This window comes from Protopterus annectens, chromosome 3.part0, assembly GCF_019279795.1.
Source record: "Protopterus annectens isolate FY-2018-M chromosome 3.part0, PAN1.0, whole genome shotgun sequence".
NCBI classification, from domain to species: domain Eukaryota; kingdom Metazoa; phylum Chordata; order Ceratodontiformes; family Protopteridae; genus Protopterus; species Protopterus annectens.
This window is the reverse complement of record NC_056731.1, coordinates 1,945,198,273-1,945,225,579: the sequence shown is the minus strand read 5'-3', so window position 1 is coordinate 1,945,225,579 and position 27,307 is coordinate 1,945,198,273. Positions and strand designations below refer to the sequence as shown.

General features: G+C 42.1%; 1 protein-coding gene across 1 annotated transcript in view; it reads right to left on the bottom strand.

Annotated features, from left to right (window-relative positions):
- The window catches only part of DHX30 (DExH-box helicase 30), a 1,694,732-nt gene that overhangs the window by 65,442 nt on the left and 1,601,983 nt on the right, over positions 1-27,307 (bottom strand). Inside the window, exon 19 of the mRNA XM_044066068.1 lies at positions 26,825-26,964. Within this exon, the coding sequence (XP_043922003.1) occupies positions 26,825-26,964 (140 nt within the window). The remainder of the gene's footprint in view (positions 1-26,824; positions 26,965-27,307) is intronic.

The window sequence follows — 27,307 nt, the reverse complement described above, 5'->3', positions numbered from 1 at the left end:
CTTCACTCTCAAGTTATTTTGCTCCAAATACATTGGTTCCTTTGCTATTTTTTCCCAGTAAATTCAACTCCCCTGTTGCCAGTTTTCTATACCTCTACTTGAAGGCATTTGTATTGGTAACATTTCCTTCCTCCATTACTGCTTTGGCTTAGCTCTTAGAATACTTTCTGCTACTTTATGAATGTAATATTCTTTGTAGTTGTCATCCTCCTCAAGAATCTGCAGGCAAATTCCTACTCGCTCCTTATTTCTCAAGCTGCCCCCTCCCTAGTTCATCATCCGTTTCTTTGATTTACAGTTTTCTGCTTGTGTTACATATATAAATCTTAACTTTGTAGCTCTAAAGGTATCCCTTTGAATCAGGCAACCCTAAACCAGTATTGTGGGGAGAATATTTAACCTTCACCCTCTTCCTCTCCCAAATAAATTCTTTTAACTCTATATTACGATCTACAACTTCTCCTTTGGTTGACAAAAATATGCCCAACCAGTATATAAATCCAAAGATAATAGAGACATTTTTACAGCTTGTATCTTACTATCCATAATCAAGAGCTTCCAAGTTCATAATTCTATTATCTTTTGTTTATTCTCTTCCCACATATCCTTAGCTGCCATAATAGAAACCATCCTAATCTTGCTTAACGTACATGATTATTCTGGTTGCTATTCAAGCATCTACCAGAAAAAGGCTACTAGCCTGCAGACCCCTTGCATCATCTGGGACAAGACTGTGGATCACCAAACAGGCCATGGCCTGCTTCTCTTCTTGGGATAAATGCTAACATTTTGCTTCTGGTGAGAGAAGAAGCAAAGGAGTACTGTATCCCAACACAGTGAAGCTGTGCCGAGACCAGCATTAGTAGTAGCCAGGCAGTAGCCATTCATGCGACTCCCCTTTTTTCATCATTCTTGACAATCTAATTCTTTATTTTTCAATAAGTACCGCTTTATTTCTTTCTAACTTCAGAATATTTGCCTAAATACTTCATCCTTAAATTTTCTGGGTCTACTTATTAGTTTCCCCTCAAGTGTTTGGCAGTGCTCTTTACAGACTCAGACACCTTGACTTATATTTTTCCTGTAAAAGGAATACATAAGGAAACTGCTCCAGTACTTAGTAATAATGACCATCCCTCTTGGCATGTCTAAAGGTCAGTTCCCTGTGCTTTCTCCTATTAACCTGGCGAACTTGGGCATTCTGAGGCAGTGTAGCAACTGCCTCATGTACACAGACAACCCTCTCCTCTTACCTCCCAAAACTCAGACTTGTGAGAGATGTACTTGTTTATCCAAACTGGAAGCCATGCACTCTCAAGCCAAGACTGGAATAGCTGGTCAAGAGGAGAAGGTCAACACTTGCACCACACCACATGTAACACACAGCCCTCCAGAACACCCACCATCACAGCTCTCACATAAAAACACAAATCACACATCCACCTTCGTGGAGGCTCTCAGCAGAAATCTACCTAAACAGCAGAGACCTCCAAGGCAGAAACGCATTCAACCACGATAAAGTACAAACCACAAGACACATAGCTCAACTACACAGTGTGCCCCTCAACCTAAGCCCCTAAGGCAAAACAGCTTGCCCAATACACTAATCATAGGTGACTCGATAGTGAGTCACACTGATGTCCCACTCACTAGATTGAATAGGGAGAAGGTTAACAGTCAGCTGTCTATCAGGTGCCAGAATCCGACACACAACACACGCACTTAGGTCACTCCACAGCAAGTGCTAGTATGACTCTGTCAATGTCCATGTGGGTGTGAATGACCTGAGATACACCTCCCTGGACTACATGAAGAGAGACATGGAGGAGCTCTCAGATTATGTGGCCCAGGCAGGTATGACCCTAGCCCTGAGCAGCATCCTACCATCACTCAGAATGATACTGCAGTACAAGCAAAAAAATGATTGACTTGAACAATTGGCTAAGTTTCTGGTGTCATTCTAAGGGGATCCAGTATCTGTCTGCTTGGAATGACATGAATGACAGACCTCAATGCTTTGCCGGAGATGGCCTGCATCTGTCTCCCCTGGGTTTCTGGATACTGGCTAAGGCTCTTGCTACCCCATAGTGCCTTTTTTAGGTGATGTTCCAAAGACCAAATTACCTCCGTAACAGCTATAAATAAATGTAACTTGAGCGCCATGCTGCTCAACGCTAGAAGTCTAAATCATAAGATGCACTTGCTTGAAGCACTCCTCAAATTGGAGAACATTGACATTTGTGCTGTAACGGAGACCTGGTTTAAAGCAGCAGAAAGCACCCCTGGGGTACCAGGCTAAAATCCCATTCCACACCTTTTGTCCCCAGAACATGGATCTAAGCTCCAAAGGCGGTGGTGTCTCCATATTCATAAAGGATATGCAGACCTCCAGACCAGTAGCCCAGCATAACGCATCTGAGATACTTCAGGTACAACTAACATTGGGTAAGATGGCAACTCATGTTATAGCCTACTACAGGTCCCCAACCATGTCCCAAGACTCTCACTCCACATTCCTAAGCACCCTGGAAACTATTAGGGTCCAACCCAACAATCTCATACTAGGTGACTTCAACTACCCCTCAATCAACTGGGAAAAAGTACAGTTGTGTACACTTACCATAAATGTAGATGTTCGAGTGTATTCACTGTTGCAGTCATTACATTTGGGTAATCTGCTGACAGGTTGCCCTCAGTCGGCCTTAATATCAAAGTCTTGGGCCCTGCGTCGGTTGCTGTCCCTTCTTCCATGACGTCGGGTCGTCAGGGGTATAAAACATTCAGCCGATCCCATTTTCATCAGTTTTTCTTGCCCCAGATGTCAGGTGCCCCTCAAATGGGGAAGAAAAATATATATATAAATATATGCATGTAATTTAGAACACAAAAAATATACCTCCAAATAAAAGCAAATATAACAAAAAGGCTTTTGAGCATAGTAACAGAAAGAAGAGGTATAAAAAGAGAAAAGTAGGGGGCTGGTGGGTAACCAGGACTGCAACAGTGAATACACTCGAACATCTACATTTATGGTAAGTGCACAACAAATGTACTATGTTCTTCGTGTTTCACTGTTGCAGTCATTACATTTGGGTAGAATCCCAAAGCTGTGGTTGGAAGGATGGAATTATACAGCAGTAGGAGCAGCTATAAGGCCCTGCAGGACAGCAGTGGCAAAGCCTGCTCTGGATTTTGAGAAGAGAGATAAATGGTAATGCTTGGTGAACGTATGAACTGAGCTCCAGGTAGAAGCTTCTAGAATGTCTCTGGTAGGAACCCCTCTGAGAAAGGCTGCAGAAGTAGATGCAGCCCTGGTGGAATGTGATCAGATCCCCTTGAGGACAGGTTTACCATGATGCATGTAGCAGAAACGAATACAATGGCTTATCCATTTTGAAATTGTCTGCTTTGAGATGGCTTTTCCCTCTGCCCCTGCAGCAAATGTCACCAGTAGTTGCTCAGATTTTCTTAGAGATTTTGTCCTGTTCAAGTAGAATCTTAGTTGTCTGTGTACATCCAATGAATGTAGAATCCGCTCCACCTTGTTCTATGGATTTGGGAAAAAAGTTGGCAGATGAATGGTCTGATTAAGAGCCACACTGGATACCACTTTAGGCATAAAGGATGGATTGGTCCTGAGCGCTACCCTGTCCAGGTAGAAAATAATAAAAGGCTCCACTGCCATGAGAGCCTGTAGTTCTGAGATCCTTCTAGCTGAAGTGACTGCTAAAAGAAAAGCTGTCTTCCAAGAGAGAAATTTTATGTCCATAGTAGCAGCTGGCTCAAAAGGAGGCAGGGTGAGTTTTTATAACACAAAATTGAGGTCCCATGCAGGAGTTGTTGCTCTCCTGGGAGGCCCCTCTGAGATACTGCTTTAGCAGGGGATGAGAAAAGAGTTGAGGCTCTGTGTTGTAATGAGCTGAAATGGCAGAGGCATGGATTTTTATGGAAGAGAAAGATAGGCCCTGGTGAAGCATCTCAGTTAAATAATGCAGAATCTGAGGAATACTGGGCATTTCTGTGCTTACTCCTTTGTGCCCGATTCCAGGCACAGAATCTTTTCCATTTATCAGCATAAGATTTTCTAGTGCTAGGCCTTCTAGCCTCCAAAATGACATCCATCAAAGGTTTGCTGAGAGATGTAACTGGTGAAATTAGATTAGCCATGCTGCAAGATTCAGAGTTTGTAGCTGAGTGTGTAGAATTTGAAAGTTCTGCTGAGACAGTAGATAAGGTGTCTGAGGCAGGTACCATGGAGGAAGGTGTGACATATTGCGTAGGAGTGGATAACAGTGTTGATGAGGCCAGTCTGGAGCAATCAGAATCATTTTTGGTTTTTCCTGTCTGACTTTTAGTAATACCGTGGAGAGCAAAGGCAGAGGGGGAAAAGCATACACTGACAGGTTTTTCCAGCTGAAGGATAGCGCAGCCACTTTCCAAGCTTTTTTGTGATGGATTCTTGTGCAGAATTTGTCCAACTGATAGTTTTGGGGTGAGGCAAAAAGATCTATGTCTGGGCTCCCCCATTTGCATATCAACATGCTGAAGATTTGCAGAAACAGTTTTGTGTGGGTCCATAATATTTCTTCTTAGTTCGTCTGCCAGAGTATTTTGCTTTCCTGGAAGGAATTGAGCTTGTAGATGTATTTGGTAAGATGAAGGCTGTGTTCCATAAGGCCATGGTTAGTCTGCAAAGGGGGTAGAAATGGGTACCCCCCCGCTTGTTTATGTACCACATGACTGTGGTGGTGTCCGTCTTAATCAGTAGTTGTCCTGGATGAAGAAAGTCCTTGAAAGCTGTCAGAGCATTCTGTACAGCTAGCATCTTTTTCTGGTTGATATGCAGGTGCATTTGATTTGGGCTCCATCAGCCCAGAATGCATCTCCCTGCCAGATGCGCACCCAAGCATAGTCTGATGCGTCTGTAGTCAGGGTTTGGGTGGCAGGGGGTGGAATGAATGACAGTCCCTTGTTTTGGTGACAGGCCTTTGCCCGCCATAGAAACTCTTGCTGCAGGCAAGGAATGATAGGAATCATTGTTTCCAGGCTGTGACAATGTTGACTCCATAAGCGTTTTAGGTACTACTGAAGTTACCTCATATGCAGTCTTGCATATGGAATTAGAAGAATGCAGAAAGCCATGAACCCCAAGGCTTGCAGAAGTTGTCTTGCAGATAACTGGGTTTTTGTGGCCACTTGTTTGAAGTAAGTCATCAATTGGATTTGTCTGGCGTGAGGTAAGCCATCTGGGTAGCTGTATTCAAGCTTGCACCCAGGAATGTCATTTTTTGAGAGGGTACCAGTTGTGATTTCTTTTTGTTTATGGTGTACCCTAGGCAAGTTAGAAGCCTTTTTACAATTGCCAGATGCTGTAGAAGAGTGTCCTTGTTTTCTGCCTGAATTAGACAATCGTCCAGATAAGGATAAATTTGAATGTTTCTTTGCCTGCAAAATGCAATTACTGGTGCCAGGCACTTTGTGAAGACCCTGGGTGCAGTAGATAAGCCAAAGGGCAGTGCAGGGAACTGGTAATGCAAATAGCCTGCTTTGAAGCAGAAGTATCTTCTGCAAGATTCCCTGATTGGGATATGCAGGTAAGCCTCTTTTAAGTCTAGAGTTACCAACCAGGCATCCTTGCCTAGCATAGGCAGTAACTGTTGTAGAGTAAGCATCTTGAATTTTGGAATGTCCAGGAAAGTATTTAGAATGGATAAGTCCAGAATTGGACGCCATGATTTGTCTTTTCTGGGTACCAGGAAAAGTCTTGAATAAAAACCTTGTCCTTTTTCCTTTTCTGGTACTGGTTGAATAGCCCCCATATGCATGAGGGACATAACTTGTTTCTGGGCCTCTGTCCACTTATTTGGAGGCAGATCTGGACATCCTTTTGGAATTGGCAACGTGTGGAAATGAAATCTGTATCCCTGGGATACTATATTTAAAACCCAACTATTCCAGATATAGTAGCACGTATAAGCACAGGCACTTGAAGATAAAATCCACTTTATTCAATAAGAACACAATAGTTGAGCGCTTTCATCTACACACAGGTAGACTTCATCAGAACAACTTCACATTTAATTCCTTGGGTTAATATAGACCCAAGCAGCCAATCAATTTACCAAATTGTGTTAACAAGCAATAATAACATATAATTGAAAAATTATGTACTCATTAAAAATATTTAAAATCATAGAAAATCATTAAAAATATTTAAAAAAATGTTTTAAAGTGCCCTGTGCTTTAACTGACGAATAAATACATTGATAACCTTTCTAGGTATAATCTAAGCTTAGTGTATAATATAAATATTTTCCCTAAATATAATCTAAGCTTAGTGTATAATATAAATATTTTCCCTAAATATAACCCATCACTTATGACTCAGTTATTAATACTAAAATGAACTTGTTCAAAAGTCTATGAGGCTTCCTCATTATAAAATACAATGTAGGAATTGAACCATAGTAATTCACAGTGATGCCTTATACTCGTATATTAATGTATGTTATGATCCAAGATGGGTTTGATTGAAATGTTCTCATTTAAACCAGGATACATGGAGACATTCAATTTTATCTGCCACTTTACTTCCCTTTCACCTAGTTTTTTCTTGACACAACCCCCCTAGGGTTTGGATGTATAATCTCCAAAATGCCAAAAAGAAACCTATCACACCTTTCGTTTCCTTTTAATTGTTTCCATAAAGCATTTTTTTCCTCTCTCCTTTTAATAAAGTAATAGTGGTCATATATCCTGTTTCGAAGGCATCTATCAGTTTTGCCTACATAGAAACAGGCACATTTCGTACATTTAGCTAGGTATACTATGTGGGATGTTCTACAATTACCCCTTTGAAATATAACTTCAGTAGTGTTAATGTCCTCTAATAATAGCTTCTTAGTATTAGTAATATATGTACACTGGTTACATGTCCCACATTTTTGTGTGCCCATCTGCATGTCCTTCCTCTTACCGTCTTTTATTTTGTGCTCAAACTCATTTTTCAAATTAAATCCATTTCTATATATGAATGAAGATCTTGTTCCTATAATATTGTATATACTATTATCTATTCTCAACACATTCCAGTTCCTTTCTACTATTTCCTTTATATCTTGTATATAAGGTGCAAACTGTAGGATACATGCTCCAGAATAATTGTTGACACTAGTCTTACTATGACTCCCTGCCACTTTTAATGTATCTTGCACAACTGACCCCAAAATAGGTTTATACCGGGTGTCTCTATTACTGACTACATAATCTTTTAATTCAGTAATCATATTGTCTGGATAACCCCTAGTTCTAAACATCTCTCCTATAAAGTCCAATTCAACTAACAAGTCATCAAAATCAGATGTCATCCTCGCTGCTCTAATGAATTGTCCCTTTATTATACCTCTTTTTTGTGAATAGGGATGGCAGCTAGTATATTGTAAATATGAGTTGCTGAAGGTGTTCTTTCTGAATATTTTAGACTTGAATCCATCATGTCCGATACTTATACAGGTGTCAAGATATGATATAGAATTAGAGTCCATGTTGTACGTGAATTTCAAGAAGTCACTTCTAGTGTTTAAATAATTCATGAATTCATTGAGTTTAACCTCTCCCCCATTCCAAATTATAAATACAGCATCCAAAAATCTCGTGTATAGGTTAATATAACCTTTCCATTCAGTTTGTAAAATATATTAATTCTCCCAATCCAACAGGAATAAGTTGGCAAATATGGGAGTGCAAGCTGCTCCCATAGCTACCCCTTTGCACTGTTTGTAGCACTCACCTTCAAAATACACATAATTGTGTGTTAACACAATATCAATGAATTCCATCACTAGTAACCTCTTGTCCCAATCTAAGGTACTATACTTGTCAATGCTGTTGCTAAATCTCCTCATCCCTTCATCCAAAGGGATGCTGGAAAAAAGGTCTACCACATCTATGGTAACCAGATGTATACTTGTGGTATACAAGTCAGGAGTTAATCTCCCTAGAAAGTCCCATGAGTCTTTTAACAAGTGTCTAGTGTTTTTATATGAGGGCTTTAACCATTTATCTATTACAGATCCAAAAAGAAAGGTTTTAGATCTGTTGCCAGATATGATGGGACGAAATGGGGGATCATTCACATTTTTGTGTACTTTAGGTATCCCTACTATAGTACTAATAACAGGAAACTCAATTTTTAAATAGTTATACATGTCAGCATCAAATCTTTCGTCTAACAACAGTTCTTCCAAAAACAAATCAATTTTACGATAACCTATGTTTACTTCGTTTATAGATGAAATTTCATAATTACCAGAATTTAATAATATACAATTAATTTTACTGATATATTCCGTCCCATCATACAACACAACACCCCCTTCCTTTGTCAGGTTTCATAATGCGTATATTACAATTCATTTTTAAATTCTTAAGTAAATTATGCTCAGTATAACTTAAATTGTACTTCATTTTATTATTCTTACACTTATTTGCATATGCATACATTTCATCAATTACCAACTTTTCAAATATGGCTAAAGTTTTGTTCAAGGGTGGGGTGTAAGTGCTTCTCTTACTGAATTCACCCCTCACTTTATCCTGCTTACCTTCTAACAGTACACGAAGGTTTATTTTACGTATATATTTCTTGAAGTCTATGACATGTTCTACTATATTAACACTTTATTAACATTAATATTAATTGTTGTTAACACACAATTATGTGTATTTTGAAGGTGAATACTACAGACAGTGCAAAGGGGTAGCTATGGGAGCAGCTTGCGCTCCCATATTTGCCAACTTATTCCTGTTGGATTGGGAGAATGAATATATTTTACAAACTGAATGGAAAGGTTATATTAACCTATACACGAGATTTTTGGATGATGTATTTATAATTTGGAATGGGGGAGAGGTTAAATTCAATGAATTCATGAATTATTTAAACACTAGAAGTGACTTCTTGAAATTCAAGTACAACATGGACTCTAATTCTATATCATATCTTGACACCTGTATAAGTATCGGACATGATGGATTCAAGTCTAAAATATTCAGAAAGAACACCTTCAGCAACTCATATTTACAATATACTAGCTGCCATCCCTATTCACAAAAAAGAAGTATAATAAAGGGACAATTCATTAGAGCAGCGAGGATGACATCTGATTTTGATGACTTGTTAGTTGAATTGGACTTTATAGGAGAGATGTTTAGAATTAGGGGTTATCCAGACAATATGATTACTGAATTAAAAGATTATGTAGTCAGTAATAGAGACACCCGGTATAAACCTATATTGGGGTCAGTTGTGCAAGATACATTAAAAGTGGCAGGGAGTCATAGTAAGAGTAGTGTCAACAATTATTCTGGAGCATGTATCCTACAGTTTGCACCTTATATACAAGATATAAAGGAAATAGTAGAAAGGAACTGGAATGTGTTGAGAATAGATAATAGTATATTCAATATTATAGGAACAAGACCTTCATTCATATATAGAAATGGATTTAATTTAAAAAATGAGTTTGAGCACAAAATAAAGGACGGTAAGAGGAAGGACATGCAGATGGGCACATAAAAATGTGGGACATGTAACCAGTGTACATATATTACTAATACTAAGAAGCTATTATTAGAGGACATTAACACCACTGAAGTTATATTTCAAAGGGGTAATTGTAGAACATCCCACATAGTATACCTAGCTAAATGTACGAAATGTGCCTGTTTCTATGTAGGCAAAACTGATAGATGCCTTCGAAACAGGATATATGACCACTATTACTGTATTAAAAGGAGAGAGGAAAAAAATGCTTTATGGAAACACTTAAAAGGAAACGAAAGGTGTGACAGGTTTCTTTTTGGCATTTTGGAGATTATACATCCAAACCCAAGGGGGGGTTGTGTCAAGAAAAAACTAGGTGAAAGGGAAGTGAAGTGGCAGATAAAATTGAATGCCTCCATGTATCCTGGTTTAAATGAGAACATTTCAATCAAACCCATCTTGGATCATAACATACTTTAATATATGAGTATTAGGCATCACTGTGAATTACTATGGTTCAATTCCTACATTATATTTTATAATGAGGAAGCCTCATAGACTTTTGAACAAGTTCATTTTAGTATTAATAACCGAGTCATAAGTGATGGGTTATATTTAGGGAAAATATTTATATTGTACACTAAGCTTAGATTATACCTAGAAAGGTTATCAATGTATTTATTCGTCAGTTAAAGCACAGGGCACTTTAAAACATTTTTTAAAATATTTTTAATGATTTTCTATGACTTTAAATATTTTTAATGAGTACATAATTTTTCAATTATATGTTATTATTGCTTGTTAACACAATTTGGTAAATTGATTGGCTGCTTGGGTCTATATTAACCCAAGGAATTAAATGTGAAGTTGCTCTGATGAAGTCTACCTGTGTGCAGATGAAAGCGCTCAACTATTGTGTTCTTATTGAATAAAGTGAATTTTATCTTCAAGTGCCTGTGCTTATACGTGCTACTATATCTGGAATAGTTTGGTTGCTTATACTTATTTCTACAGTCGACTGTTCTGGTACGCTTTCACTTATTATATTTAAAACCCACTTGTCCTGGGTAATTAGATGCCAATTTTGTGCATGAAGTGCTAGTTTTCCCCCCAAAGAGGCTGCCAAAAGATAAGTGCTTGGAAATGGCAGAGGAAAGTCATTGAGACTGTTTACCGTAGGGGGGTGCCTTGCTACTTCCAGATTTGAAGGTGGAGGCACCCCAATGTTTTGTTCTGTAAGTTCCTTGCAACTGAAACCTGGAGCCTTTGGAGTATATGTGTTTGACCTGAGCGGCTCTGGTGGGTACTGGAAAGGAACAATTCTTAGTAGGCCAGTGCCTACTGCACCTGGGTGGCTGCACTTGAAGGAAATATTTTACGGTTTGCATAGATTTAGCTTTGTCTTCCATCTTTTTCAAAACTTCTTCTGCCTTATTAACAAATAGACTGCCCTGTTGTAAAGGAGCATCCAACAATTTTGCTTTAACATGATCAGGCAGATTTTGCTCCTTGAGCCAAGCATGTCTTCTTATCACAGATCCAGTTACGGCGGTCCTGCAAGAGGCCTCCAAGGAATCAAAACCACATTACAAAGTATGCTTTCCATTTGTTCAGCTGAATGCAATAAATCCTGTAACTCTCTATTTTCCACACAGTCAGAAATCATCATTTTCTGTTTCAGTAAGCCCATGACATGCTGCTGATATTTAAGCATATGAAATTGACCGTTTAAAGCCCTGATTGCCAGGGTTGCAGACGTGCAAACCTTCTTACCCCATCTATTCAGCGCCCTGGAGTCTATATCAGAAGGGGTAGGATTTTTAGCAGTAGAAGCCTTGACACCCTTGGGACCCTGAGAAATTGTTTCAGGGTCAGCAGTAGGGTTTTTAAAAAGAAATGTGTGGGAGTCAGGAACCCCGTAATATCTGCCTGGCTTTCTAGGAGCCGGAGGCAGGGAATCAGGAGCCATGCTGGACTCTGAGAAAACATCAACAATGTCTAAAACAGGAGGTATAGCCAAAGGCCTATGCTGAGGAAGAAGAAGGTAATCCCTAAGCCTCTTTTTGGATTCTGAAAAATCGTGACTCTCCCAATGAAAATGTTCCCTTAAGGTATGCAAAGTTTCTCCAAAAGAAAAATCCTCAGGAGGAGAAGCAGAAGGGATGGATTCCTCCGCATCAGAGTCCTCATAAGGTGGAATAGATAATTCCTGATCAGAAGAGGAATCAGAAGAAATGGAAACCTAATCTGAAGATTCATAATCAGTGCCTTGCCTAGGCCTCTTAGCAGGAGGGGGTTGTGAACCCCTGATCAAGGTAATTAAATCCTCAGCCATTTTGAGCATTTGTTTTTTAGGCATAGGGGCATGAGCACGTGGCTCATGCATTGTTTTTTTAGACATAGAAGCTGGTTTTGGCCTTATCTTTGAGGATGGCGTTGGTTTAATATACAAATCTTTAGGCCTGAAAACACCCTTAGAAGCCGATGCCTGATCAGCGGCTCCGGACCCATCTAAGGGAGAGACATTCGTGGGTTCAATACTTGAAGTGACTCTGAATGGGTCTCAGTAGAGGCCTGCAAATCAAAAGTAGTGGGCATCAGGGGCTGCAAAAGCGCCTCACTGAGTACCGGCGAACTGGCGACTGGCTTAGGAGAAGCTTCATTGTCAGTTTTGGACCTCGACGGTCTCTGTCTTTTTCTTTGCATTTTTTGTGAATTTCGGTAGTCGGCTTGCTAACCGACGACATTTCTGGATAGTTAAATCTTGAGCCAAAATATTTAGATGAAAAATATACAGACGCTTAATAGTGCGTTGGTTAAATTTAGCACAAAGCCGACAGCAAGGCACATTGTGGTCAGGGCCTAGGCAAGGAATACAGTACAAAGAAAATCCTCATGAGGTATTTGCTTCCCACAAGTAATACAATTATTAACTTTTACTGACATTGGTAAGAGGTAAGAAAAAGTTTCCCCAACGGAAAAGGTTGAAGACTTCGGTTCTGAAACTCAAAAACGAAAATTTCAGGAGTCGGCTGACCGGCACTTGCGAACTGCTTCTGCTTTGGGCACCGCGCGGCAAGAAAGACAGATGAAAATGGCATCGGCTACATGTTTTATACCCCTGACGACCTGATGCCATGGAAGAAGGGACAGCAACTGACGCAGGACCCAAGACTTTGTTATTAAGGCCGACTGAGGGCAACCTGCCAGCAGATTACCCAAATGTAATGACTGCAACAGTGAAACACGAAGAACATCTACTCATGCACCAATACACTGGCCCAACGCTTCCTGGAATTCATTAATTGCAATGCCCTGGACCAGCTCATTCTTACCCCCACTACAGCGAGCAACATCCATGACCTGGTAATTACTAACATGGGCAACTGCTGCTCTGTGCCAATAGTCAATTCCTCCCTGGTTAGATCTGAATACAAACTAATCATCATGGAAATCCACATCTCACCCACACTCCCCGCAAAGGTAACCACCATGACAAACTTCTCCAAAGCTGACTTTGGGGTCCTAAAAACATGTCAATGGAAAATAGATGTACGACTGCCGAATCATACACCAATGCACTGTACAAACAGATTTTCTTCCAAAATGCTGGTGCTGTCCCTTTTTGAATAATGTTAAACAAAACCTTCCAGATTTTAGTCTACCTTCAACATCCAAATGAATACTGCCTGCTCCTCGAGACTTCCATGTTGATTATACATCATTTTTCCCTGTCTTCCTATCTTAGCTATAAATTGCTGAACCTCTTCTACCTCTAACATTGGCAAAATTAAGTCTTCCATAAATATTTCCATTTGTTCCTTTTCATGGTTTCCACTTTCACCTCCTTTATACACATTTTCATAAAATGTTTGAAATAACTAATCTCTCTGTAGGATATCTGGTTATTTTTCATGTTATAGGCTTAAGTTTTGCAATAATCCAGTCTACATTTTGTTGACCAAGTCATTGTGCTAAAACGCTTTGAGCTTTGGAGTTGTTATAAAAATAGATGCTTAACACCAATTCTTATAAACTCGTGCATATTATCCAAATACCCCCGTTTTCCATTTAGCACTATGCAGTTGCGTCTCTTCTTGTTCTGGGAGATTCCCCCTTCTGCAACATTTTTACCTTTGTCAACCCCTCTAAATAATTCCTATTTTCTTCCCTATAGCTCTTTCTCCGATTTCTACCATGTTTTTAAACTCAATTTTTATTTTATCCCACTCAATATCCTTTCTGAAGAAATTTCTATCTTCATTAATAACTCGACTCATTTCTACTACACATTCCTACACAGATAAGTAGGAAAGAGTCGGCTTCTAATTGTACATTATCCTGCATTGTCGTCTTAGTTTTTATTGTTGCAAGATCTGAAATATTGAATGTGTTTCAAAGTTTTCAATTAAATGCAAATGCTCCTGTGAAATATAATTTCTACTCAGTCTAGTCCTGTTATTTTACCTTGGGGGAATGATATGTGAATCTTCAATCAGTAGTAGTGCAGGCAGTCAAAATGCAAGGAAGAATTCCGTCTCCAAGCTGCAGTACATTTTCACTACAGCAAATGAATTTATATGCCATTTTACACATGCTGTTTAGGTTTTCATTGCTGCAGTCGTCACATCTGGGATTACTATTACAGGTAGCCCAAGTTTCAGGCTTTATCTTCTCAAGGCTTTGGCTGAAGCTCACCCACTAGGATACAAGGATATTGGCAATTTAAGAGGTTCATCAGCAGATGCCATCTTCAGATCTTTCTTGCCATGCAGTGCTTTGTACAGCATGTCCTGCACCACTGTAAATCTGCTGGTCAGCTTGCTTTGAGGGTGAGGGGTGGGGTTCAGTTAATTACCCCAAAGGGGAGTATGGTCTTTACTTGATGTTGAAAATTAGCTAATGTCGAATTATGACAGTAACTTTGATACAGATATATTTTAAGTTTAATTGCTATATTATGTACAGGAAGCATATTTCCCACAAAGAACTTCCACAGTGTGCGCTTGGTCTTCCTTAGCTCAGAGCACGATTTGGACCCCTTTCCATATGTGCCGGTTTCACCTTTAGGTCAAACCGAAAATGACAACAGTTTGCAGCTAAAAAAGGGAGGCGTGCTTTGGTTCTGTACCAGCATGGCATCAGCCAAGGCCATTGTGAACCTCTTGTCAAAGAAGCACTCTAATGAAACATGGGTAGAAGGATCATCAGACCAAGGATGTCCTCAATGACTGCTTTGGTCTTCTTGGGTCTGTCACTTTTGCAACCCAGCACTGAGTCAATCTTGGTCATGGCAATGACACAATGGCTGTGTAGGCTACCTGCCATGCTGCTGGCATTTTGTATGTCCTCCTGGACTGATGTCTCTGCTGCACCTCTCGAGAATGATTCAAGTTCAGAGGCTTGCATTCTCATCACGGGAGTTTAAGGTGGGGTTCCACAAGATTCCGGTCTGTGAAGAAGTTTCAAGAGACTGTACAGAGGCCTTGCTACCCAACCTACAACCCAAAGCATCCCAAGGTGGGTTGTATATGAAGGCATAAGACTCAAGATTAAACTGGTGCTAGCTTGCATTAGACTAAGCTGGATAGTGAGTCAGCCCCTGCACCTTCCAGACTTCTACTGACCAACTGGTTCAACTGTCTGAGGTTTTCATGACTTTCCTAAAATCTGGGTGCCCTTTCTAAATAAGAGAATGGTAGAACCTAAGCTTGAGGATTCTGACTTCAATGATTCAAAGGCAAATGAACTGGCTTCTGTGAGCCAAATCCCTTCTACTGAGGCTTACAAATTAAACACTAAGGACACCCACTCTTCTGCTTCTTCTGAGCACTACTCCTTTAGGTACACCCTTCACAGAAAGAAGTTTTTAAGTGGAAGCCTGTGAACCTGTCTAAGCCTACAACACTAGCTGCACTTTCAATGCTAAATGACCTGGAGGACGCATTTACAAATGCATCTATAGAAAGCCAGACTCCCTCCTGCCTGCTATATGTAAACCTGCCCACTTCTATAGGATCAAAGATTCCAAAAAGCTCCTTTTATATGAATTATTTAGCTGATCAAGTTGTGTTGTCACTGGATTCCAGCAAGGGAGAAACTTCAGCTCCATCCAGGAAACCTATTCCAGTGATGAGTAGAACTGGAAAAAAAGTGTATATTTCTGCTACCTTCTCATTCAGAGCCATGAACTGCCCTCTATACATACATTCCTGTCAGTAACCTGTGCTGCATAAGATGGGGTGCTAAAGCGTAAATGATACAGGATAAGGATCTGAAAGAAGGTGATGACTGAAGTTTGTGACCTTTCTCCTAAGGTTACCGAGCACTACAAGAAAATTGGTTATGATGTAGTAGCTGCATCATATAGGGCAGCAGCTATAGGGTCTGTTATTCGGACACATGCCTAGTTGAAAAAAATTCCCCTTACAGATCTTGTAAAGATGGAGTTCCTTAACGCAGCCCTGGACAAGGATCTGCTATTTAGACATCCTGCTGAAGAAGTTTTCAAAAAACAGTAGGAAAAGGGCAACCTATGCTCTTAAATTCAGAAGCTAAATCTTGGCCCTTATACACTAAGCAGGACATTAGCAGTCTTGGCAAATGGAAAAAAAAGAAGTTATGTACTCACCATAACGTTCCATCTGAGTAGGTAACTTCATTTGTCAGCAACCTGTGGGTACTGGATCCGACCAGGCAGCTTTCCAAGCTAGAGATCCGAGCTCCAAGCTCCTCCCCCTTACCCATAATACCCTGCTACCCCCTTCCAATCCTCAGATTCCGTTTGCCCATCTATATAACCTCACAATCACAAAACAACAACCTGAAGAATCCTAACCTAAGGATTAACAAATGACCTGAGAAACCATCCTAGGTTTCAGGTAATCAAAGAACCAGGTTAGGGGGAAGGAGGGAGGGTTGGTTGCCGACAAATAACGTTCCATCTGAGTAGGTAACTTCATGGTGAGTACATAACTTCTTTATCTTAAGTAGGTAACTTCATTTGATCATCAACCTGTGGGACAGAGTCCCCAGCTACCAAAAACTTGGGAGGTCCTCAAGGAAGGATATTCCGGAGCACTGCAGAGCCAAAGGCCACCCTACCTCTAGACACTAAATCCAATTTATAGCGAGAGATAAAGGTATGAGAGGATGCTCAAGTAGCCGCAGAGCAAATGTCATCCAAGGGAACTCTCGACCAGAATGCAGCAGAAGTAGCCATAGAGTGGGTAGAATGAGCATGAACTCCTGTAGGCTCTGGCAGACCAGATAGTTTGTATGTGAGCAGAATGCAATTTGAAATCCATCTGGCCAGAGTTGCCTTCGACACAGGCTTACCTAAGAAGGGTTTTGCAAAGGAAACAAAGAGCTGATCAGACTTGCGGAATGCAGCTGTTCTGTGTAAATAAAAATGTAATTGTCTATGAACATCTAACAAATGAAGTTTGTACTCCCCTTTGTTTTGATAGTTAGGGAAAAAAAACTGGGAGATTAATGGACTGATTGATGTTCGCCTCGGACGCCATGTGAAAATGGGAGATGGTAGCCATTTGAACCTTTACAGTAGAAGAACTGGTTCCTTGCTGAAAAACATGAGATAGGAAATCGAGCACTGCTGGGATGGGAGCAGTGAAAGAGTCCAAATTCCTATGAGACGCCCAAATGGAAAACGCTTCCATTTACTATTGTAAACCTTCCTGGTAGAAGGCCTATGTGCCGCTACCAGGACAGATCTGACTACAGACGAGATACTGGGAGTCCTAGCAACTAATGGAACTGGATCAACCAAGCTGAGAGCTTGAGATGGACCAGATTCGGGCGTATCAATCCCGAAGGATGAGATATCAGATCCGGGATGGGATCCAAGATCCAGAGAGGAGCTATAAGATGAGACCGTAGGCATGGGAACCAGGCTTGATGAGGTCAGAATGGGGCTATGAGGATAATCTTGTTCCCCAAACGACAAGCTTTCTGTAAGAATTTTGTTATCAACGGAAGAGGAGGATAAGCAAAAAGGTGGCCAAGCATGAACTAGAGCGTCTCTGCAGCTTTCCCCAGGAGGGGGAATTAGAGCGAAAAACTTGCTGCACTTCGCGTTGGAAGGTGACGCAAAGAGAACGCAGCAAGACTGACCCCACTTGCTGAAGATCTGTTCCGCTACTAAGGGATTCAGAGACCACTCGTAAGGTGAGAGGATAGTTTGACTCAGTTTGTCCGCTACGATGTTGGACTGACCAGGAATGTGCGTTGCTAACAGAAAACGGTTGGTGGATATCGCCCAGTCCCAAACTCTTATAGCCTCTCGGCAAAGAGGGTAAGACCTGGTCCCCCCCGTTTGTTGATGTACCAGACCACTGACATGCTGTCTGACTGAATCGTAACAGTCCCTGGAGGAAGAAAGGCATGAAGGGCTTGCAACGCTAGAAGCACCACCCTCATCTCCAGAACACTAATATGCAGAACGGTCTCTGTCTGAGTCCACGTACCTTGGACAGTTCTGTCCACGTAATGCCCCCCCCCCAAGCCGAGAAGCGTCTGTGGTCACCGTGGCTTGGGGTTGCAGCATAACAAATGGGCGACCTTCCTGAAGCTCTCAAGATTGGAGCCACCAGATGAGGGAATTTCTGCAAACTCTGCTGAGAGGAATCTTTAAGTCCAACGGGTGGTGAAGGATGGACACTGGAGAATCCTCATGTGCAAGCGAGCTAAGGGCGAGAGATTGATTGCTGCTGCCATGTACCCTAAAGCTCTCAGGGCCGACTCCGCTGACTGGGCAAGTGACTGAAGAAGGGCTAAAACGTGTAAGGTCAAACTGCGAAGTCTGTCTGATGTCAAGAAGGCCTTGGTCTGAAACTTGTCTATTCTGGCCCCTATGAACTCCAAGACTTGAACTGGTTGAAGGGATGACTTCTTCAAGTTTATGGTGATCCCCAGTCGGGACGCTAGAAGTAGGAAGCAATCCCTGGCTGAGCAGAGTAGATGCCTGGTGGGGACAGTATGGAGCCAGTCGTCTAGGTAAGGAAAAACCTGTATTCCCTGAAGTCTCAGATGGGCTGCTACAACTGCCGTGACCTTGGTGAACACCCTGGGGGCTGTGGTGAGGCCTAAGGGTAGGACCCTGAACTGGTAATGACTAGCCCCTAGCCGAAAGCAGAGGAACCTCCTGGATCGCCTGTCCATGAGAATGTGATAGTGCACATCCTTGAGGTCTATGGAGCACATCCAGTCCTTCTCCTGCAGCAGGGGCAGAATGGATTGAAGCGTGACCATCTGGAATTTCTTCTTGGCAATGAAGAGGTTCATTGTTGAAAGGTCGAGGATCGGCCTTAAGTCTCCCGTCTTTTTTGGCACCAAAAAAAACCTGGAGTAATTGCCTAATCCGGATTGGCCTGGGGGGACGTGCTGGATGGCTCTTTTTTTCTAGCAGCTTTTTTACCTCTAAAGCTGCAGCCTCCCTCTGACTGGGTGGAACATCGGGGAGGCGCCTCGACTGAGGAGGTAGGTTTATGAAAGGGATCGAGTAACCTCTGGATATTATTCGAAGCACCCAGCGGTCTGTTGTGATGGACTCCCACTGGGCCAGGTGCTTCGAAAAATGCCCCCTGACTGCCTCCAGAGAGGAGCAGTCGGGCAACCCCTCAGGGCTGCTGCATGGGTCGGTCAGAAAAAGGTTCCCGCGACCCAAAATTTTTCGCCCCCCCCCCCCTGCCTCTGGGCCGGCGTCCAACTTGTCCCCCTCTGCCTCTGAAGGATGAAGGGTCTGGAGCGTAATGGAACTGCTGAGAATTCCGGAACCACATCTTCTTTTGTCCTCTCTGGTTCCTGGAAAAGGACCTTTGAGGAGCCGAGAAGCAGACTCCAACAGGCAGTGTCTTCCCGTCTTTCTCGCTCTGAACCAATGTGTCGCGGACGGTCTTCCCAAACAGGGTAGAACCAAAGGGTGCATTCACGAAGGACGCCTTGAAAAGTTCCGCAAAAATCACAAAGCCAGAGCCAGGCATGACACCTTAAGGCGATGCCGGACCCGCTGGCTCTAGCAGCCCCCTCCATGGCATGGGAAAGTAGCCGCATAGACATGTTTGAATAAGATTTCAGAGTGGTCATACAAGCCGAGAAAGTCCATTTGTTCTCGACTCGGGGAGACTCAGCGTATTCTTTCACCAGATCCTGCTGAAGTCTAATTACATGGGCCAAATAATTCAGCACCTTTATGGAAAAGATAGCTGAAGCAAACATCCGCTTCCCAATACAATCCACTGTCAAAGACTCCTTATCAGGGGGATGGATCGAGGAACTATCCTGGGCAAGTTCCTTCTTGGTGGCTGCCACCACCACCATGGCATCCACCGGGGAACCCTTAATCCAAGCCGTCCTATCCACAGGGAGACTAAAAATCCTATCTGGCCTCCTGGGGATTGGCTCTACAGTATCTGGTTCCTTCCATGCCCTGGTAGTGATGAGGTCAACCAGGGGGTCGGCCGAGGAGACACCCAAGAGGTAGATGGGCCTGCGAATGCCTCCAGGAACACCAACTCATCCAAGGAAGGTTTTTGGGCTGACCACCCCCCCTTTAGGCAAAGCATTTCCATAATGTCTCCAAAGGAGACGTCCTCAGGGGGGGGTGACCTGGGGGAACCTTCTCCTTCCTCCAAATTGGTATCCTCCATGAGGGACTCAGGGGGAGTCCAAGTGCCTCTTCTTACACTTATGTTTGTAAGGGGCCTCCTCGGTGGGACTGTCCGAGGAGGGCTCACCAACAGGGTTGTGTTCCACCAGTGGAACGGGCTGGGGTGTCAACGCAGGCTGTCCCTGGGACTGGATGATGGAAGACAAGCCCAGCTGCAAGGGAGTGGGGGTGGAATCCGAAGAAAGAGCAGGGGGCCTCAAACCTCTCGAGAGGACCCTCCTCACCAAGTAAAAACCGAGGGTGAACCGATCTCTCTGGGCTCCGTGGTTAACACCCTCGGATCAGGCGCTGGGTTCGGTGTCGGAGCCGAAGCTCTCGGACCAGAGAGGGAAGTGTGCTCTGACCGAAATGGAGCCGAAGACACACTGGCCCCCTCGGATCCGACGCACGGCTCTTGGCTCTGAGAGCTCGGATCTGACAAACTCGTGGGCATGGTCGGCGTCGAGGTAGCGATAACCATCGGTGCCGACTCCCTGAATCAAAGACTCCTCGGATCCGAAGGCTCTGAATCCTGATAGTGGAACAGAGAAGGAGCTATAGGAGCAAAACGTGTGGCTGAACTCCCCCCCCCCCCCCGGAGGGTGGGGGGGGGGGAGGCAGCAGCACTTCCATCTTTCCATCTGCAGTTGGGTTTGGAGGAAACGACGCATCATCCGGTCCATATCAGCGTCGGAGAGGCTACAGGTTGACCTAGTCGAGGCCGCCGCAACGACCTTGAAGATGGTCGGGCCTCCACTGGCGAGAAGCGTGGAGAACAGAGCCGAGGGGAGGAAGGCCCGAACACCTTCTGGGGTGAGGAGAGCAGTTTAGCAGGCGGGGCCGAGGGAGCTGAGTCGGCCCGCCGCTTGTGGCTTCTATGCCTCTCTTTCTCCCTCCCTCTCCTCTCTCTCTCGTCTTTTTTTTTTTTTTTTAGAGTCCCTCTCTCTCTGGGAAGAAGTGGGAGGTTGAGTCCCAGCCAGGGGAGAGGGGACAGCAAGCTGTAGCCACTGAGGGAGAGGAGGAGAAAGCCAACTCCGCGGGTAGGAGACCCACCAGAATCAGCTTATTCCTCCCATCCCTCAGGGCCCGGGGGTTAAAGGCTGCGCAAATTTGGCAGCCCAATGATAAATGTGATACCCCCAGGCACATGACACACTGAGTGTGGCCATCCACTGGGGAAAGCTTATGGCCACACTCAGTGCACTTAGAAAAGATGGCCTATGGGGCCTCGGCCATGATTTCTGAACTAAAAGACACATGCGCCCACACAAACACCTAAGGGGAAGGGTTACTAAGCTTTAAACTATGAGGGGACGGTAAAACTCAGGGATTTAAACTAAGAAATTATACTATCCACACACACACACAAAAGCTAAGAAAGATTTTGAGAAAAAAATCTACTCACAATCGCCTAAACGCTAGGAGCTGGAGAAACTCGTGCCTGACAAAGCCGCGACAAACAAGATCTGAGGATTGGAAGGAGGTAGCAGGGTATTATGGGTAAGGGGAGGAGCTTGGAGCTCGGATCTCTAGCTTGGAAAGCTGCCGGCTTGGATCCGGGTCAGATCCGATACCCACAGGTTGATGATCAAATGAAGTTACCTACTTCAGATCAGTAAGTTCAAATGAGTATGGCAAGCAGGACCCAAAGAGAAGTTTGGATGTCCTCAGGGCTTAGACCCCTAGAAGGATCAGCCTTGACTCAGCCAGGCTGCCCCCTCACTCTGTTCCCCTCCACCTGCTGAGCAGATCTCTAGTAGACCCTCACAAATGGATGCTTAACAGGAATGTCTTACTGGCTCTGACCAGAATATGGGATGTACCAGAAACATTGCCTTCCACCTGAACAGGCAACTGAGTTCTGCTGCAGGACAGCAACTCCAGAAATATGGAAAACTGATGCTTTTGCCCCCAAAATGGACAGGTCTATTTCTATACACATTCTCTCAGATACCATTCATCCCCAAAGAAGAAAAGCCAAAAGTAATTCTATAGCACCATTCTGGACCAAAAAATTAAATGCGCAGTGTCAGCATGCAAACCGCGACACAAAATAAAGGGTCCCTCTTACATCCCAACCTGGCCACTTTAAAGCTCATAGCTTGGATGCTTTTATATTGATTGTAGGTAGGCACATGTATTCTGTGGAATTGTTCCAAAGGTGTAAACACTTCTTTTTCTTTTGCTATCTCCACATCCATTTAAAATATACTTCCTACTTTTTTTTTTTTATCCTACAGTGTTATTTGGGTCACAGGTATCATTAGAATCACCATTTCCTCGAAATACTGCTATTCTGAAGAGAAGCAGAAACAAAGACCACTTTCCTTTCACTCTTTCAGTCCTCAAACCTTAAAAGCAATATGAACCCAAATTCCAGTCTCAGCCTTATCAATTTTCCTCCACCAACTTCACTCAGTCAGGATGGTTTTCTACTCACCAAACTCACTAACCAACATTTCTAACAACATACAAAATACTTTCAATAAACTACTAATGTATTAAATGGCCCCTCATTTGCTTGGAAGGCATAAGGCTGCATATCCAAATAGGAATAACCCCCTATTTAATCTCAATCTACCAAACAGATCAGGCAAATTACAACTTAGCATCAACTCCACAATACTTTATTAGTGGTCTAGCATAAGACCTGAATCACGTTTATACAATGCACTCATCCAAAATGAAAGTTAAGAAGCTCAGCACACTGCAGTACCTTAAATTACTATAACTGGTCCCAAGCACTTGAAAAATTATCTAGTTGCAAAACATCAGCAGCGATTTTTCAGTGCTCTATGGAACACAGGGTTCCACTAGTGTTTTTTAGGTCCTGCTACAAAATATTTCCCAATGACGATCTCTCCACACGCAACCCATCTATCTTTGTGATGTATCAATACTTAACAGTTAATTATGAATACTATTAAATGTGGGATGAGTGCACTGAGATCTGTGAATACCTCCCATCAACAGGTCATTTAGACTTTGTGTCTGGACTGTAACCATCCTGCTTACAACCATCACACACTTTATGTCATTCTGCTCCCTCAAGAATGAGTCAAATCAGTTTATGGGGCAAGAGGGGATTGTCATCAGTGGTGGGTAAAGGGGTCAAAAAAATGTGAGATTAAATAACTGTTTAGAAACACTAACTCAACCAGTGAAGAAAAACCTTGAACCTCTGCAAAAAAGCAACAGGGAAAGATTATAAAACACTTCACAATCAACAAAAGCAAGCACTATCACAATGTAACTTCAAAATGTTCTGGCAAAAGAATACAGAAACATACAGGCATTATGAAAAAAAAAACAGTATCCAAATACTGTTTAAACTCAGATCCAGAAGAAACTGCAAGCTTGACTAGTTACAATGTTCAACCAGCCCTATAACTGATCTTGTCAACAATTTCCAGACCAAACCTTAAATTCCACAAAACAACCAACCACTGAAGTCACTTCTCAGGAAGTTATTAGGGATGATAATCTTAAATTCTACCTGCATATACAAAATTGCATAAGAAAACTCATCAAAAACTAGGGATGTTTTATAGTCAACAACTCTCTCACAGACCAAACTAAAGCTACAGTTGCCACTACTTATCTATTCCCCACGCTTCTTTATGGTGCTCCCATCCTTACTAACCTTCAGACATTACAAAAATCAAAACTTCGACAATGCTATAACATAGTTAATAAATTTTCAGCAAATACTCATTTCAGAACCTCCAAATGTATAGCACTAAAAGGCCTAATTTGGTTAGAACTACCCCATCAACTAACATATACACAGCCTCTTACCACCTATAAAATTATCCAGAATCCATCTGGTTATCCAGCACTAAACATTCTAAACTTTGTTCCTAGTCAATCATTATGATCCAATGACCAAAAACTCCTGCCTGTCAACAAACCTATCAAATCTGCTGGGCACTGTCCGTATTATTGACATGTTAAGGCCTTGAACTCATCTCTGTCCATCAGGTCAATACCCTCTTATCCTTCAAAACCATTCTGAAAGATTTTCTAGCCAAAAACTGGCACTCCTCTTCCTCAACACCAGGTTTTATATCCCTAAATGTGAACAAATACCTACTCATATCTTGCATCTTCCTATTCTCCCTTCTTCACAAACTCCCTTATTGCTATCAATTTCTCTTGCCTGGTTTTCTCTCTAAATATATCATAAGCCTGCTTTGCTCTCACTTTACATTGCGACTCATGTCTCTATTATACTAACTTACCTTTAATTTCTCTATAAACTGGTTAAAATTTCTCTTAAAATCGTTGTTGTATAACTTGCATCTAATTTTAATCAAAGTTATCATATCAAGTCTAATGGTATAATTATTTAAACTGTATTTTTATTATGCTTAAAGACTGTACAATTATTGTTCTTAAAATGCTTTGCAATACTTTGGAGCTTTTCTCCCTGGGCCTCCACTGAAAATGGGCTCCTACCCAGTCAGCCTTTCCCAGTAATCAATTGTCAATAAATGAATAAACTCTGCAAACTTCTCTCCACCATTCATACAAGCATACAATTCAATGCCCATGAAAGTTTTTTTTAATAACAAAAAATGCCTCTTTCCCATATTATTAATATCTCTCACCCAAGACAACTCCCCAAAAAAATGGAAACCTAGGTCATTCTCATTGTGAATACTGGAACTTCTTCCAGTTAAGATCACTATAGACCTACCTCCATGTAGACTAAACAAATTTTAACCCATTTATGCATTTATCAACTGATAAGTGAAGTAATCCATCTCTCCCAGTTTTCAGCCAAAACCAAAGTCACAAAGACAAGGGAAAATTATACTACGTAATATATATTTACTTAAGTACACATGCAAGTGTGTATGTACGCATGTGTATACACAATTTAGAGCAGGCAAAAAAATATTTTTGGGTACATGGAGGGGAAAACAGAGTACCCAGAGAAAATCCATGAAAACAGAGGATGAGCAAGCAAACTCCACATAGTGATAGGAGGTGGAGACTGAAGATCAGGCACTTATGTTGTGAGGTACAGATCTTAACCACTGAGCCCACAGTGCTGTCCTACTAAAGATCAGTGAGAAAACTATGGTCATTTTCCTGCAAAAATAACTATTTCTTTAATGACACCAAACATGGATCTTAAAATGCAAAATGCACCACCACTTCCTACATAACTCTCACAGGCTCTGTTTTCTATAGCCAGGACAACACCCTTCCGACTGGCCCTATGTCAGCTAATATCACTAAAACTTCTGATGTGGTAAACTACTCAAGTCTTTTTTATAAGGTAATGTTTACTCTTGGGAAGGGGCTGGTAACGTGTAGCACACACTATTGGAATTCGTAATGGGGGCCAGGCATTCCATTTGGGTGCTGTCTGAAGGGGGCTGGGTCAAATAAATATCTCATGTGTAGCTGTGACTGTTACATTGCAAAGGCACATTGCAGGCCAACACTTGGATGCTTATGGACATGTGCAAGGGATCTAGGGCCAAGAACAAAACCCCAAACCCTAAAATGGATGATGGCACCACACTGCTGGTTTGCCTGAATGGGCTAAAGCGCTCTCGTCCAAAGGAATGAATGGTGTTATAGAGAGGCAGGGATCGGAGGGGTTCAGTGGTCAGCAGAAGAACTGTGGAAAACAAAAACAGACAGAAAAAGGCTTTGCTGTGAATGACTACAAATCCATCTGTGTATAATACAGACACCACTGTAGTCCTACAAATGCACTGCATCCCATTCAAAATTACTTCTCTGCCTTATGCCTTTTGTTTGCTCAGATTGACTCTGGCTCCCACATGACTCTGGAGAACAATTATGAAGGTATCAGAAAGTGAATGAATAGTTTATGCAGGTGGAAGTATGTATAGGTTCATTTATTTATCTACCTATCCTTCATTGACCAGATTTAGTCCCACTAGCCTAGTAGTCTCTTTTGTATCCAAACTACTAGGGAAAATTTGGCTAGTGCACTGGGAAACTTCCCCTTCTCTTTTCTATGGGTGCTGTGGGACATTTCATCCACCTGAGCTATCAGCTATTAAGGCAGACTGGGCCTTGGTTTAACATCACATCTGAAGGATGACACACTTGGGAGTGTAGCAACCCCCCTTTATGCTGTAATGTCAGTAATCCATCTTCCTGATATAGGGATAAAACTCACAAGGAAAGGAAGGTACGACCTGCTGTGCCACTGACAGACTTGATACTACGTAAAAGACCAGTTAAACCATGAATTATTAGTTACTGCAGTCCCACTGGCATACTCAAACTGTTTGCTCCCAGTTATGTAATCAGTACATTGTAGCAATATGCCTAAATCATAATTGAAAATACACATCGTGGATTGGGCCAACTAATCAGTTAAACAAAATAACTACTGTTCACCAGTGCAGGAAGCATTATTTTTACATTAAAATTCAAAATGCACTTTGTTGTGAATGTGGTGTATTCAAAGTTTTAAAGCAAATAAATACCCACAACGTCATCATTCAGAAATGTTTAAATGGACATATTGCACAGAAAAAGCTAATTTACACTGTTTGCAACATGTTAGAAAAAGCTGATCTGGAAAGAAATAGGTTATTATTTTCTCCAATGTAGTCACCTACCTCGCTGGATAAGGTCAGCATTAGGCATCAACAGCACTGCAAGTGGATGTACCATGGAAGTGTCTCTGACAAATACAATTCCATTAGATTTCACAGCTGTAAAGTACGTTAACCAACGGCTTGGAAATGTTTCTTCATCTCTAAAAGGAAAATAGACCTAGGTTAGTAATGCCATTTTATGATCTCTTGCAACTGGGGCTGGTTAGCACTGCACATTCCACCAAGTTCACTGCTTTGCAGCCTCCTTTTTATGACTACTTCACAGTATCCACCCTTGTCTATGCAGCCAGCAGTAACCAGTCACTGAGTTACAATAGATGGAGACAGACCAGAGGAAAGTTATGTGACAGAGTGTAATATGGCAGCTGAGGTAACGGTAAGATCTCTCAGGATCAGGCAGTCATTTCATATCACAAAGTTAATTTGCATCACATGTTCTAAGAAATCACTTATTACAGATTTCCATACTTGGTTCTAGCATGG